Raw genomic sequence first — 16,313 nt, forward strand, 5'->3', positions numbered from 1 at the left:
TAAAACCAGTTCTAGGTGCAGTCCTCTTAATTTCCAACAATAGTGGTGAGGGGTGGATTTTTTCCAACCAGCACAAGCAGCTGGAAGCAATAAACAGTACAGAAGTATAGGTAAACACATCCTCTTTTTGCGTTAAAATCTGCTTATTGACAAAAAAAAAAATATGTTTTTCCTACAACACTTCTGATTGTAAACATGGCAGTCTTTAAAATGAGATTTCAAGGAAAGCCTGGAAGCAAGAGGAATATTTTACTTTTTCTTGTGAAACACTTGGTTTGTCACTGCCTGGCTGGGTTTCCCGCATCTCCTGCTCACTGGAAGGTTATAAGGAAATTTTCTGAGAAAGAAAACAGCTTAAATATGGATTCAGTTGATTACAGTTGAAAACATGAGCATAATTCCTACATGAATCAGGACTAAACCTTGAATCTTCTGAGCTGATCATAAAAGAGTAGAAAAGGTTGGTTTGTTTCTAATCATATGATTATGGTTTAGATGGAGAAAAGCAGTAGGAATACCAGATACCTGAAGGACTGGTTTTGCTAACATTTCTGCCCCATTGCAGTGTAGACTTCTGCAATTGCTAGCACTACAGGGCATTTCTCATGATGTGTAATGAGGTCTTTAGCTTTCCAAGGGCGAGAAAAGGAAAAGAAGTTGTACTGCCTGTCAATTATATAGTGTCTTACTGGTCATAAAAACGAATCTTTACAATAAAATTAATTAAAAGAGAATTATACAGTAAATTTTGCAGCTAAGATAGGTTTTATTCAGGCTTGTAACTAAATGTAAAAACAGTTTGTCTCCACAAATAGTAAAGCTAAGGCAGCATTTATTTAAGAATGGGATGGGATGTTTTCAGTTGGAAGGGACCTGCAATCATCATATACTCCAACTCCCTGACCAATTGAGGGCTGACCAAAAGTTAGATCTTCCATTTCATGCCAGTCACGGCTGAAATCCCAGAGCGGGGGTTATTCCACAGCAGAGGACACGGGCGTTTCTGCATGGCGGGGGAGAAGGTGCCCAGGGGAAGAACTGCAGCTCTAGGGCGCTTTGATGTCCAGCACTGCAGCGTGGCCCATCCCTCCCTGGGGACAGACAGCCTCATCCCTGCAGACACTCATCCTTTGGGACAGACCCCGTCCCTGGATGCTCTCCACCGTCCCTCATTCCCGCTGACGACTAACTGTGTCCCTCTAGCGCATCCCTAAATGCCGTTTTTCTCTATAGCCTGGAGAAGAGGAGGCTGAGGGGAGACCTCCTTGCTCTCTGCAGCTCCCCAAGAGGAGGTTCCGGTGAGGTGGGTGCTGGGCTCTTCTCCTAAGTGACGAGCGATGGGACCAAGAGGGAATGGCCTCAAACCGCAGCAGGGGAGGTTTAGACCGGGTACTGGCAGAGATTCCTTCGCAGGAAGAGCTCTCATGCACTGGAAGAGGCTGCCCAGGGCTTTAAAAACGGAGGGGTTTAAAAGCCATGGGGATGTCGTGTTCAGGCCGTGGTTTAGTGGTGGGCATGGCAGTGTCAGGGTTACGGCTGGACTTGATCTGAAAGGTCTTTTCAAACTTAAGTGGTTCTGTGATTCAATGATTGCCTGAGGAACAGGCTGGTGCTGCACTGTGGCCGTGCAAGAGAAACGTGAATCCATATTCTGAGTCGGGGCACCAGTTTCTCGCTGTTGCAAGCCGCATTTATGTAAGACAGCGGGTCTCTTTAGAACTTGTGTAGTCTTCGTCTTCCACCTCTCGCTGGCAGGAGACGCGTGCCAGACGGTGAGGTCACAATGAGCCCACAGCACTTGTCCAGCTGCTGCCCAGGCATCGGACGCCACAGCCCTTCAGCCCGCTGACAGGCAGGACCCAGTCTTGCTGCTCAGGGGAAAGGGACGAGGCTGCAAGCTGCAAGGCAGCTCAGCAATGAGGAATAACATGGAGTCACCTTCACCAGACTCATCCTCCGACACGGAGGAGCCTGGTTGGGTGCCTTCATCTTCTCCCAGCCAAGCAGGACGTGATACGGCAGCACCTGGCGATGCTGCCAGTGCACCTCTCGCAGGAGAGGACTTTCAAGGTAGGCCGGAGGAGCGCGGGGTGCCCAGCCTCCGTGATCCTCTTTGGGAGGAGGAGAGCTGTGCCAAACCCAGCCCCTCTTCAGCCCGCAGGTTCCTCAAGAACCTCTGGAAGGTGGTCGGCAGCCCTCACTTCCAGTCAATCTGGTGGGCCGACAACGGAAACTGCATCGCCATCGCAGAACAACTCTTCTGCAAAGAAGTGCTGGGGAGGAAGATCTTTGCAACCAGGTCCATGGGAGGCTTCATCCTCCAACTCAGCCTCCATGGATTCCACGCAATGGAAGGAGATTCTCCCATCTCCATCTCCGTGGAGGAGCTGCAAGGAATAGCAGCAGCAGGATCTTCTCTGGGCAAGGTAAGCAAGTTCCTCCCCCAGGAGAGAACCCTCGAGACGTTGTGTGGGCTTGGAAAACCCTATGCTTCTCTGCTCCCACATACTGAGAACCCCGGCGCGCTCACTACTTACAAAAGCTCCATCCCAACCTTTTGTTCAGTCTAAGCCGGAGGCTTCACGGCCCACCGAGAGCCCTTTGTCATAGCCACGCGCGTCTCGGCTGAAGGAAAGCCTTGGCTAGAGAATCTCTGTCTTGGTGCTTCTGGGAATGACGGCACTGACTCCTCTCCTTTGTCTTCTGCAGCTGCACTTCTTCCACAGCCCCTTCTTCCAGAGAGATCAGCCCGACCTCCTCAGGAGGTGGGCGCAAAGCCCCGGGGAAAGAGAGCGAGCCCCGGCTGCAGTCCCACACAGCCCCGGGCACGAGGACGAGCGGCCGAAGAAGAGACGGGCTGATGCTCTGGCGGCGGGAGGAGCTGCGGAGGAGAGCGACTCCCAGAGATGTGCAGGACTCAGCCCCGCGGAGAGCGAGCCATGGGCTGACCCAGATGGCCCGAGCACCAGCGCCGGTCCAGCCCCGGCCAAACGGCGCCGCAGCCGCAGCCCCAGCCCTGAGGATCCCAGTTCGCTCCCAGGACCACCTCAATCCCGTGCTCCGGAAAAGGCGAGGGATGAGCTGCCGGCACCTCATGAAGCTCCAGTGCCACGGCCACCGCACAGCCCATTGGCGGCAGGAGCAGAGGATGAGGACGAGGACGAGGAGGAGTACGAGGAAGAGGAGGACGAGGGGGAGGACGAGGGGGAGGACGACGAGGAGCAGGAGAACGACTGCCGGAGCCGCGCAGCCCCCAGCCCCACAGCGGCCGAGCCATGGGCTGACCCAGACGGCCCGAGCACCAGCGCCGGTCCAGCCCCGGCCAAACGGCGCCGAAGAGAAAGCCCTGAGAACGTCCAGGAGGCGGCTCCGGCTCCATCCGCGCCTTCACCCCAGCGCCGCACACCTCCTGCCCCGCTGTTTTTCGGGCCGCCTCCACGCCCAGAATGGTGGCCCGGTCCGGCTCCTGACCAGGTCCCAGGGGCTGGTCTCCTTCCAGGCCGCCCTCCAGCCCCTCAAGCGGCTCCTATGCCACGGCCACCGCACCACCCAGCTCGCGTCTTCCGACACTGCCCGACCTGCTACTGCCCACCAAACGACCCGGCTGCCCGACACGGCGATGGACGTTGAAACGGGTCGGGCTGGAAACAGCAGCGATCTCGGGCAGCGAGTGGTGTTGGAGCTGTAGGAGCACGTTAGTCTAGGAAGAAGGAATAAAACAGTGGTTGTCGTTGTTAAAAACGCCTCTTTTCACGTTGCCTTGTCCCGCCTCTGCAGTCTCACAGCCGCTCTCTTGACACCCGGCGTCGCCTTCAGGGTGGGAAGGGTTTGGCCCCAGCCCACAAAAGCCAAGGGCCCACGAGTGTAGGGAAATGGCAACAAGAGAGAATCGCAGGCCAGCTGAGTTGAACTTAAGTGCTGCAGCTGCGGGATCCTGAGAAGCGGCCGATCTCAGTGAGGTAGCTACCAACGAGGTGCTTAAGGGCGTATAAAGCCTGGCACGGCAGAGCAGTTAGGAAGACCATTAAAAGGAGGAGCTCGCAGGAACAGAGAGCTCTCCGAAAGAAAGCGAGAAAGTTAGAGCACTCAAAGGAGGCGCTCGGAGTTAGAGCAGCACCCGAACAGAGGCCGGGTCGTCGGCACGAACCCGGGCGGCGACGGAGAACGGCGCGACCGGGAAGACGGGTCCGACTATCCGCGGCACACGAGCGCTGAGCACAAGCCAGCCGAGAGCCCTCCTGGGGCTGCTCCAGCAGCTGCACCAGCACCCAGGGCCGCTCCGGCCAAAGCAGTGCCCCAGAGCCCTTGGGGAGCCCGTGGCCCTTCCCATGCCCCCCCATGAGTAGAGGGCCAAGAGGCAGCAGGGCTGCAGGGAGCACACTTGGCCTCCTCCTGCCGGTCCTACATCCCCTCTGGAGATGTCTGCAGCCCTGCAGCTGGCAAAGCCACAACACGCGGGCTGCTCAGCCCCTCCTCACAGATACGTGCCTTCCAGCCCTCCCAGCACCTTGCTCGCCCTCCCCTCTGGACACCTTCAAGCACCTTCTCACCCGTCTCAGACCCCGGGGCCCGAACGGCACACGGCGCTCAAGGTGAGGCTGCAGCAACGCCAAACCCCGCAGTCACCGCTCTTGAGATCTCGTGCCGTGCTGGATGCCCCCTGCCACGCCGTTTGCCCTCTCGGCTGCCAGGGCGTTCTGCTGGCTCCCATCGAGCTGCCGCCCACCAGCAGCCCACCTCCCTCTGGGCACGGCGCATCTCCAGCCACTCCTCTCCCACTTTCTGCTTGTGCCCGGCGTGACCCCTCCCAGGTGCAGAATCCAGCATTTGCTTCTCTGCCATCTCGTTTCCAAACGGTGTCATCTCTGCCGCCCTTGTTGAACCCCCAAGACTAGACAGACGGCTTTTGTTAGGAGCTGCTTCTCCTCGGGAGGTCATCTCGTTTCATCACGGAGAGAGAATTAAAAGCTTGAATACTGATTTGTTTTGGTCTGCTGCTCTTCTTTCTCCTCCGCATGGGTCAGGATAGCACAGCTGGAACGTGGCTGTAGCGAGTTTCAAACAGCGTATGTTAGCTTGCTTTAGAGCTTGAAAGCACCTGGAGCTCTGTACTTGAAGTGAATGATGACTAAAGGCAGAATGGTGATTTCCTTTGACAAGAGAAGACGACATAAGAAAGACTGAGCTAGATCCGGAGGACCTGATCAAAACGCTTTTGTATCGAGTCTTGTGACTTCCTGGAACATCTTCCCAAAAGGGAACCCAGTCCTGAACTGAAGGTTCAGCCTTTTTAATAATCGTTGCTTGTCTTCATAATCTATTCCAGTGCCGTAAAATTGTTCTCAAAACAGATGTGTCACAAATCTTATTTAGTGAGATAAATCTGAGAATTACCTTCGGTAGGCTTGTAGTGGTTATGTTTTTCAGCGGGGGGATTTAGAAGCCATTTCTCTAAGTGGTGTGAATATTTTTTTTACAAAGAATATGTTTTAAGGGGTATAAAATTTCTGATGATGTGACTTAGACTTGGGTAGAAATCGATCCTGGTTTCAAATGAAACTGTTGAACTTTGTGGAGATATAATTGCAAATTAAATTAAAAATTGGTTCTTATTTCCTTCCGTAGGCGGTCTTTGCTTCTGCCTCACGCAGTGGGGAAATGCAAAACTGCTGATTACAGAACATTGTAGCATTGTAGCGATGATGTGAACTTTTATTTAAGTATTTGATTATCTCGTAGTGCAGATGGCATTGAATATACGGCGTCAATACTTTGAATGAGGCATGAAAATCAGTACTTGAGGTCAAAAGAGGCTTATAAAATAAGTCAGTGTCATAGGTCTGTCTAAGAGGTTGTGATCTGGTCACATCGAATGATACTCCTTAAGTATCAAAAGGAAGTACAAAAGTAAGATTTAAAGTTCATAGAAATTAATTGAGAAAGTAGCAAGCCTAATCAATTTTGTAATAAAGTTCATTGACCTCAAGATGAATTGAGAAGACTGCATTCAAGTTATCAATTTTATGCTTTCACAGTAGTTCTTCATAATGTGAAACAACAACTCCACTGGGTCACGTGGTAGTGGACTATCGCACTTGTCCCTTCTTTCTTCTGCTCCCTCATCCACGCTTAGCATGTGTGTGGCTCGGTGTATGGAGTGTCTGTAGCACATCATCTCTTATACCCATGATTTATCAGGGTGAGTGGCAGCTCTCTTGGATTCTAGCTGTGTGACGGAGAGCTTTACTTCACAAGGTGACATTTACTTGGTCTAATTTCTTTTGTAGCTCTGTCCTTGAGCTTAAGTTTTCCCCTTTTTTTTCTTTCACTTCCCATAAAACAATCTGCTGTCCAGCCATACCGGAGATGTGTGAATTGATAACAGTAGTGAGAGAAGCCTCCATCATCTACTCTGAGCAGATGCAGGGTGACCTGCTACATGTACCCATGTTTAGGCCATTGATTATGCTTCCGCTGTTATAAGTCTTTTGCATCTTATCACAAGCTGCCCTGCCCTCAGTCTTATTTTGCTCCTGCTACCCACAAAACAGCCAACACAAAGGGATACTTGGGCTTTTTCGTTCCAGTAGATCTCAAATCCATAAAAAAAATCATTGCAACAGACATGGCACCCGCTACTTCTTGTGCTAGGCCAATTGCCATGGGCTGTCACACGAGTTTCATAAATGGGAATGCGTGTGTCTTTAAAAATATAGATATTTGCACATACAGGTTTATAATTAAATAAGGGTTAGCAAGCAATGCATTATAGTCCAATAAATGCTGCTCTCAGTGCCATGCATTGTCAAGATCGCAAACCAGAAGCTAGGATATCTTTCACACACTTTCATTGTAAATCTGGTAGTTATCACTGTCATTACTGGATGTAACACAAACACTTCAATGAAATACAGGCAGGACTGAGAGAGCTCAGGCTTAGGTGTATTTTAGGTTTCAGTGTCTTTTCTGTAACACCAAAGACATCTTCCACAGGAAGGTCTGTAAGAGTGCAAAAAATCCTCTATTGGGTGTTTGGAGAAAGGATGAGACAGTGGTAGGTGTTTTTCGATTTTCAGAGGCAATGAAGTAATTTTAACTGGATAAATTAGAAGAACCCAGATAAACGCGTAGCCTGTATTTTCCCTTAATTGGGAAATTACAATTAATGGGTCCGCATGGGATGGGATAGGTTTTTATGGAATGGAATCAAATGGAATGGAATGGAATGTTTTCAGTTGGAAGGGACCTGCAAGCATCATATACTCCAACTCCCTCACCAATTGAGGGCTGACCAAAAGTTAAAGCGGTTTATTACAGGCATTGTCCAAATGTCCCTTAAGCACTGATGCACTTGATGTATCAGACACCTGTCTGAGAAGCCTGTTCCAGTGTTCAACCATGGTCTTGGTAAAGAAATGCTTCATAATATTGTGACACACTGAGGGAGACAGAGTAGGACCCAGAACTGCATTTAAACATCTGGTTTATTACCTATAATGTTACAATTCTAAGTCAAGAATATAAGCTTATGTCTAGACCAATATTAGCATCCTATAAGGATTTATGAGGGACTATATGATCTATCTGGGCTTCAGTGATAAAGCCTTTTTAGATGTTTCCCCGAGGTTGCTGCAAGTGTAATTTTGCAGATGGTCCAGTGCTCGGAGGGATTGGATCCTTGATATTATGTTGACATCAGCGGGGGTCTCAGACCAGCTGAGAGGGAACTCCAGTTATGACTCGTTCCTCTCATCCTCTTATAGTCCCTTCTGGAGTGATAACGTGTGAGGTATCAGTCAACCTAGCTCCTTATCTTCATTACCTTTGGCCAGTGGCACCGCTGTTAAGGGACACTGTGGTTGCTTTGGTCCCCCAGCCGGTGCAACTTCCATCACTGTGTAGGGATCCAAAACTCCAGGGTTGTACATCAAGCCATTGTCCAACACACAAAACTCTTAATTTTGACAACCATAAGTCATCCAAATACAACATATATTGGTTTCTATTACTTCTGTTTTCATGGTCACCTCTGATTTTTTGTTCTGTGGCTACAATGTAACTCTGCATTTCTGCATTGATATGTGGGAGGGGGTGACCACAGGCCAGCTTGGTTATCCTGACAGGCAAAAGAGTGGAAGAGACATAATGGCTAACTCATTCTCCCCGACTCATCCTTCCTGCACACCTGGGCTTTGATGTGGCCACTGATGTGAAGTGGCCACCAGACCTCTGTCTCACTCCCCTCCATCCCAGGGCTCAGCAAAACAGCATCCCTATGCAGCGGCTTAGGGGGAGAGGGATATGTCAAATGTACTAAGTCTCCTCTGGTGCAGCTTTGAACCATCCCCATACGTCCTACCACCAGATACCAAGGAGAAGAGGTCAGCACCTCCCTCTCCATTTCCCCTCAGGAAACTTCAGAGCCATGAGATCACCCCTCAGCCCTGTTTTCTCCAAACTAGGCTAACTTGACATCCTTAGCTGCTCCTCATAGGACAGGCCTTCCAGCCCTTTCACCAGCTTTGTTGCCCTTCTCTGGACACACTGGACTACATCTTAAGTCCTTCTTAAATTATAAAGCCCAGAACTGTACACAGTACTGAAGGTGAGGCCACACCAATGCTGAACAGAGTGGGATAATCTCCTTTGTTGATGGGTTGATTATGCTGTGTTTGATGTGCCTCAAGATGAAGTTTGCCCTCTTGGCTGCTAGAGCACACTGCTGGCTCATTTGAGCCTGTTGTCAAACAGCGTCCCTTGATTCCTTTCTGCAGGGTGGGTCTCAAGTCACTCCTTTCCTTCATACTTGTGCCTGGTGTTACTCCATCCTAGGTGCAAAATCTGTCATTTAGACTTGTTAAATTTCATCCCATTTATCACTGCCCAGCACTCCAATCTATCTAGACCCTCCCACAAGGCCTCTTGTGCCTCAAGAGAGTCAACAGCACATTCCAGCTTGGTATCATCAGCAAATAAGCTAATGGTGCATTCAAGTGCTGCCTCCAGGTTATTGATAAAAATTTTGAACAGAACTGTCCCTAGAATTGAATCCTGTGGAACAGCGCTGGTGACCAGTTGCCAGCTAGATGCCGGCACTACAACTCTTTAAGCTCAGCCTCTTGGCCAAGTCTTTGCCCAGTGCACTATGAACTCCTCATCCCACAGCCAGACAACTGGTAGGCATAGCATGAAAAGCCTTGCTAAAATCAAGGAAAAGGACATCCACCGCTATCCAGTAGGCAGGTGACCTTATCATACAGGGACATCAAAGTAGTTAAATGGACTTTTTCTTCATGAACCATTGTTGACTGTGCATGATTATTGCTTTGTTCTTTAAATGCCTTTCACCAGTACCCACTATAATCTTATCCATAATTTTTCCAGGAACTAAACAGGTCTGTAGTTCCCTGGGTCTTCCAGGTGAAGAAGCAGTCTTCTGGTGAGACTGCACCTTGAATACTTTGTTCAGTTCTGGGCCCCTCACTACAAGAAGGATGTTGAGGCTCTGGACCATATCCAAAGAAGAGCAACGAAGCTGGTGAGAGGGGCTGGAGAACAAGTCTTATGAGGAGCGGCTGAGAGAGCTGGGGTTGTTTAGCCTGGAGAAGAGGGAGGTGAGGTATTTGTTCTCTACAACTACCAGAAAGGAGGTTGTAGAGAGGAGGGAGCTGGTCTCTTCTACCAAGTGACAGGGGACAGGAGAAGGGGGAATGGCGTCAAGATCTGCCAGGGGAGGTTCAAGCTGGACACCAGGAAAAAATTTTTCACGGAAAGGGTCATTGGGCACTGGAACAGGCTGCCCAGGGAGGTGGTTGAGTCACCTTCTCTGGAGGTGTTTAAGGGACAGGTGGATGAGGTGCTGAGGGGCATGGTTTGGGGATTGTTGGGAATGGTTGGACTCAATGATCCAGTGGGTCTTTTCCAACCTAGTGATTCTATGATTCAATGATTCCCTTAGGCTCCTTTTGTAAATTGGAAAGTCATTGGCTAGCTTACAGCTAGCAGGGACCTCCCCAGACTCCCAAGGCTTTTGGTAGATGATCAAGACAGGTCCTGCCATAGCATCTGGTAACTCCTTCACTATTCTGGAATAAATCCTATCAGGCCCTGTGGATTTAGGAACATACAGCTGATACAACTGGTCCCTTACAATTTCAGTGTCCAGAAAAGTACAAAAGGAAAGTCGCTGCTCCCACACTCGTGTCCCTCCAGCTCAGGGGACCGGGCAGCCCAAGGTCTGTCAATATTATTAAAGACAGAGGCAAAAAAAACATTGAATGACTCTGCTCTTTCTTCATCCCTGTTAGTTAGGTGACCCTCTTTAATAAGGGCTGGTCCAGCATTTTCTTTAGACCTCTTCTTGCTATTAAAGTTCTTAGCTTTGGCCTTTTATGTCTTCTCCCTGCATATATGAACCATAGCTCTAATGCCTGCAAAATCTGACCTCATATTCAGACATCACACAATTTATTTTTCCTCTTGAGCTCCAAAAGGTCTCTGTTCAACGAAGCTGGTCTTCTGCTGCACTTGCTTGACTTATGACACAGTGGGGATTGCCTGCTCCTATGCTGCTAAAAGGTGATTCTTAAAGACTGATAAACACTTCATAGAATCACAGAATCATAGAATCACCAGGTTGGAAAGGACTCACTGGATCATCAACTCCAACCATTCCTAACACTCCCTTAACCATGTCCCTAAGCACTTCATCAACCCGTTCCTTGAACACCTACAAGGAAGGTGACTCGACCACCTCCCTGGGCAGCCTGCTCCGGTGCCCGATGACTCTTTCTGTGAAGAATTTTCTCCTGATATCCAGCCTGAACCTCCCCTGGCAGAGCTTGAGGCCATTCCCCCTTGTCTTGTCCTCAGTCACTTGAGAGAAGAGGCCAGCTCCCTCCTCTCCACAACCTCCTTTCTGGTAGTTGTAGAGAGTAATAAGGTCTTCCCTCAGCCTCCTCTTCTCCAGGCTAGACAACCCCAGCTCTCTCAGCCGCTCCTCATAAGACTTGTTCTCCAACCCTCCTCATCAGCTTCGTTGCTCTTCTCTGGACATGCTCCAGAGCCTCAACATCCTTCTTGTGGTGAGGGGCCCAGAACCGAACACAGTACTCAAGGCGCAGTCTCACCAGTGCCGAGTACAGAGGGAGAATAACCTCCCTGGACCTGCTGGTCACACTGTTTCTGATACAAGCCAAGATGCCATTGGCCTTCTTGGCCACCTGGGCACACTGCTGGCTCATGTTCAGTTGGCTATCAACCATTACCCCCAGGTTCTTCTCCTCCGTGCAGCTCTCCAGTCACTCTTCCCCCAGTCTGTAGCACTGCATAGGGTTGTTGTGCCCCACATGCAGGACCCGGCATTTGGCCTTGTTAAACCTCATGCCACTGGCCTCAGCCCACTGATCCAGCCTGTTAAGATCCCTTTGCAGAGCCTCCCTACCCTCCAGCAGATCCACACTTCCACCCAGCTTAGTGTCATCCGCAAACTTGCTGAGGGTGCACTCTATGCCTTCATCCAGGTCATTGATAAAGACATTGAACAGGGCTGGACCCAGTACTGAGCCCTGAGGAACCCCACTTGTGACTGGCCTCCAGCTGGAGTTAACTCCATTTACCACCACTCTCTGGGCCTGGCCATCCAATCAGTTTTCAACCCAGGAGAGTGTGCACCCATCCAGGCCAGAGGCAGACAGTTTCTGAACCAGAATGCTGTGAGAAACTGTGTCAAAGGCTTTACTGAAGTCCAAAAAGACTACAGCCTTTCCCCCATCCAGTAGTCAAGTCATTATGTCATAGAAGGCGATCAGGTTAGTTTGACAAGACCTGCCTTTTGTAAACCCATGTTGACTGGGCCTGATCACATGGTTCTCTTGCATGTGCTTCATGATGGCACTCAAGATTACCTGTTCCATGACTTTCCCCAGCACTGAGGTCAGACTCTACAGGCCTGTAGTTCCCCGGATCTTCCCGGCAACCCTTCTTGTAGATGGGCACAACCTTAGCCAGCCTCCAGTCTAGTGGAACTTCCCCAGTCAGACAGGACTGCTGGAAGATGATGGAAAGGTGTTTGTAAAGGACATCTGCCAGCTCCTTCAATACCCGTGGGTGGATCCCATCCAGCCCCATAGACTTGTGGGTGTCTAGCTGGGCAAGCAAGTCCTCCTCTTGGATCATTGGAGCCTCATTCTGCTCCTCTAACTCTTGGGTTTGTGCACAGAAGGAACAACTTTCCTTGCTATTAAAGACTGAGGCAAAGAAGGCATTAAGTACCTTAGCCTTAGCCTTATCCCCTGTCACTGTTGTTCCTTCTTCATCCAATAAGGACTGAATATTCTCCCTAGTCCTCCTTTTCTTGTTGATGTATTTGTAGAAAGATTTTTTATTATCTTTCACAGACTTAGCCAATTTGATTTCTAGTTGGGCCTTAGCCCTCCTGATTCTTTCCCTGCACAATCTCACTTCCTCCCTGTAGTCCACCCAAGATGCCTGCCCTTTCCTCCAAAGCTCATAGACATTCTTCTTCTTTTTGATGCATCCCAGAATCTCCCTGCTTAACGAAGCTGGCCTTTCCCCCCGCCGGCTCCTTTTCTGGAACACAGGGATGGCTTGCTCCTGAGCTGCTAGGATTTCATTTCCTAAGAGCACCCAGCCTTCTTGGGCTCCCTTGCCCTGAAGGACTGTCTCCCATGGGACTTTGCCAACCAGCCTTCTGAGCAGTCCAAAGTCTGCCCTCTGGAAGTTTAATGTGACTGTTTTGCTAATCCCCTTCTTTATCCCACCTAGAACTGAAAACCCTATCATCTCATGATCGCTTAGTCGCAGGCGTCCTCCAACCATCACATCCACCGCAAGACTTTCTCTATTCTCAAACAGCAGGTCAAGGAGGGCACCCTCCCTTGTTGGTTCACTAACCAGTTGTGTGAGGCAGCTGTCTTCCAAACACTCCAGGAACCTCCTAGACTGCTTCCTTTTTGCTGTATTGTACCCCCAGCAGATATCCAGAAGATTGAAGTCACCCACGAGGACAAGAGGTATAGATCTAGAGACCATCCCCAGCTGTTTATAGAAGGGCTCATCAGCTGCCTCCTCTTGGCTGGGTGTAGCGGACTCCCATCACAATGTCTGCCTTCTTGTGGGGTCCTCTGATTTTAACCCATAAGCACTCAGTCCCTTCCTTACCGTAATCCAGCTCAAGGGTATTGAAGCACTCCTTAACATAGAGGGCTACCCCACCTCCTTTTCTACCCTTCCTGTCCCGCCTGAAGAGTTTATACCCCCCCCATAGCTGTAATCCAGTTATATGAGTCATCCCACCACATTTCCGTGATGGCAACGACATCATAGTCACCTTGCCCTACAATAGCTTCCAGCTTCTCCTTCTTTTTGCCCATGCTGCGTGCATTGGTGTGAATGCACTTCAGCTAGGCTGACGAACCTTCAGCCCTCATAAAGGGCATAGAGTTCATTCCCAGTCGACTGGTCCTTGGAATAACTAACTCCACAGTTCCAGTTTCATTCTTGTGGTCCCCAGCTGTACTCGCCCCATCTTGCTCTGTGGTGGTGTGCTGGTGGGCCACGCCGGCACACCATATCTCAGTTTCTGGACTCCCACTACCAGGCTTATTCCCAACTAGCCTGGTCTCCTCCCTCTCCCCCTTCACATCTAGTTTAAAGCTTTATTTAAGAGCCTAATTAGATTTTTAGAAAGTACTTTAGTCCCCCTTGGAGACAAGTGTGTCCCATCCCTAGTAAGAAAGCCTGGGGGTGATCAAAGCATCCAAAGCCTCTCTCCTCACACCAGGCTCGGAGCCAGGCATTAAACAGCTGTTTGTCTTTGACCTCCTGTTCCTTATTCCTTAGTGTTGGGATGGAACCAAACACCACTTGTGCACCAGAGCCCTCCATCATTCTTCCTAGAGCCCTGAAGTCTCTTTTGATGGCTTTCAGCTTTCTGCGCTGTAAGTCATCATGGCCTATTTGAAATACTAGCAGGGGGTAATAATCAGTTTCCTTCACCAAGGAAGGAAGTTTTCTAGTGACATCCTTTACTGATGCCCCTGGTAAGCAGCAGACCTCCCTGTGGAGTGGGTCCGGTCTGCAGATGGGTCCCTCCACTCCTTTTAGAAGGGAATCCCCTAGGACTATCACTCTCTTCTTTTTATTAACAGAGGATGTTTTTAAGGTCCTCTGAGGATGCCTGAGCCTAGGGAATGTTTCTAGGCTGTGGGAGCCATCTTCTTCTTCCCTGGGGATAGGTTCTACCTGCAGTGCTTCATATTTATTTTTGAGGGTGATTTTGGGGGTTTGTTGTCTGGGTGGAGGGAGCAGGTTTCCTGCGCAGGACAGGAACTTGCTGCCTTTCCCCATCTCTTGTTCCCCCAGCCTTGCAGTTTGTAGGTGGGAGCTGCTTAGCCACACTGGCTCCAGCAGCCTGCTGAGTTTGTGACAGGGCGCTGCTCCAAAGGTCTAGTTCCCTCTCACATTCCCTGATTGTCCTTAATCTAATTTACTTCCTCCCTCAGCTCTGCCACCATGCGAAGGAGTTTCCCCACTTGTGGACTCCTAAGCCCTCAAAGCAGATTCTCTGCAAAATATCTCTCTGAACAGCTTCAGGTTTGCTCTCCTGAAGTCCAGGGTAGCAGCTTTCCTGTCCTTTTTTCATTACAACGAAAATTTTAGCCATCACATCTGCCACGAGCCCTTCTCTATTTGCAAACAGCAAGTCTAGGAGGATACCTTTCCTAACTGGCTCACTGAGTACTTGTGACAAGAAGTTAATTCATATAAACATCAAGAATTTTAAAGATCTGCTCATCACCAGTATGATATTCCCAGTTACACCTGGGAAGTTGAAATCTGCAGTAAGAACAAGGACTTCCAATCCACAAATTTCTCCTAACTGCCTCTGGAATCAGAGTTTACATCCTTACTGGGTGATTGGTAGTGGACAGTCACTACAATATGTCCTTTGGTTTTTGTCTCCCTAATCCTCAGCCAGAGGCTCTTAACCACATCATGAGTTATTGTGAGAGCTGTACAATCAAACCTCTCTCTTATCTATACCTCCACCTCACCTGCCCAGCCTATCCCTCCTGAACATCCTGAAGCCTTCCATCCCAGAACTCCAAATGTGGGACTCATTGCACCAAATCTCACTAATACCAATGCTAATGTAGCTCTGGGAGCTGCCCAACACTTCCAGTTCATCCTGTTTGTTTCTCATATTGTGTCCACTGGCGTATAAGCATTTCAGATACATTCCCGAGTCCTCTGTTGCTCCCAGGAGCAATGTAAATGTTCCTACTCAGGCAATGCCATGACAAGCCATGGCTTCCCTTCTGTAGTCCTGTTGGTGTCCTCTTGCCCCACTGACTCTAGTTTAAAGCTCTGTGTCAGTCCCACCAGCTCTCGCCTGTCCTGGTTATGGCTGGGACAGAAACAGATTTCTTCACAGAAAGTTACCTTTCTAAGTAACTGCACATTTTTCTAACTAAAGTATTTCAAGTTCTGTGGAATAAAGGTGATCATAGAATCATAGAATCACCAGGTTGGAAAAGACCTCTTGGATCATCGAGTCCAACCATTCCTATCTGCCACTAAACCATGTCCCTGAGCACCTTGTCTACTCATCTTTTAAAAACCTCCAGCGATGGTGACTCCACTATTCTGGTTTAGTTTTATGGTCAGCCGTGGAATGTTGTTTCCATGGAACTGAAGGAATTGTGCAGTTTCAAGGTATCAGGTGCATAATGCAGGGAGGAGCAGATCTTGGACAGCTGACCCAAACCAACCAAAGAATGTATTCTACGTCATAAATGTCATGTTCTCCATAAAAATGAGAAACTTTCTCAGTACGGCCTTTCTTCTTGATGGCCACTGTCCCTCGAGAACCCACTGTCATGCTGCTTAGAACCCAGCTGCTGCTTTGAGTCCAGTTCTGGTTTTCATGAGGTTTTCATGACATCTCTGTGGTGGCTGTTTCATCTGCCACTGAAACTGCTGTGCTCCTACTGTGTGTGCCATCTGGTGTCCATTGCTTGTAGCACACATTCTGTGACTAGCTGAGTATTAATACATTTGGGGAGTTCTAACATATATTTTATATATATAGTAGCAGTAGTAATTTTAGTATTAATATTAGCTATTCTTATGAATCATAGAATCAAAGAATCATAGAATGGTTTGGGTTGGAAGGCACCTTAAAGATCATCTAGTTCCAACCCCCCCCTGCCATGTGCAGGGATGTTTTCCACTATATCAGGTAGTTCATAGCCTCATCCAGACTGGTCTTGAACAGGCATCCACAACTT

General features: G+C 49.2%; 2 protein-coding genes across 2 annotated transcripts; both read left to right on the top strand.

Moving 5' to 3' along the window:
* Positions 1 to 832: 832 nt before the first annotated feature.
* Positions 833 to 2,708, top strand: LOC128852059 (uncharacterized). The gene has a single exon (XM_054065527.1). The coding sequence runs from the start codon at positions 1,917 to 1,919 to the stop codon at positions 2,568 to 2,570; it is 654 nt and encodes a 217-aa protein (XP_053921502.1). The 5' UTR covers positions 833 to 1,916; the 3' UTR covers positions 2,571 to 2,708.
* LOC128852058 (skin secretory protein xP2-like) lies at positions 2,552 to 5,512 on the top strand. Its single transcript, XM_054065526.1, has one exon. The coding sequence runs from the start codon at positions 2,674 to 2,676 to the stop codon at positions 3,628 to 3,630; it is 957 nt and encodes a 318-aa protein (XP_053921501.1). The 5' UTR covers positions 2,552 to 2,673; the 3' UTR covers positions 3,631 to 5,512.
* The last annotated feature ends 10,801 nt before the right edge of the window (positions 5,513 to 16,313 follow it).

This window comes from Cuculus canorus, chromosome 4, assembly GCF_017976375.1.
Source record: "Cuculus canorus isolate bCucCan1 chromosome 4, bCucCan1.pri, whole genome shotgun sequence".
NCBI classification, from domain to species: domain Eukaryota; kingdom Metazoa; phylum Chordata; class Aves; order Cuculiformes; family Cuculidae; genus Cuculus; species Cuculus canorus.

Coding starts and splice junctions, on each gene's coding strand:
- LOC128852059 (XM_054065527.1), top strand. CDS start 1,917: ATGAGGAATAACATGGAGTCACCTTCACCAGACTCATCCTCCGACACG.
- LOC128852058 (XM_054065526.1), top strand. CDS start 2,674: ATGACGGCACTGACTCCTCTCCTTTGTCTTCTGCAGCTGCACTTCTTC.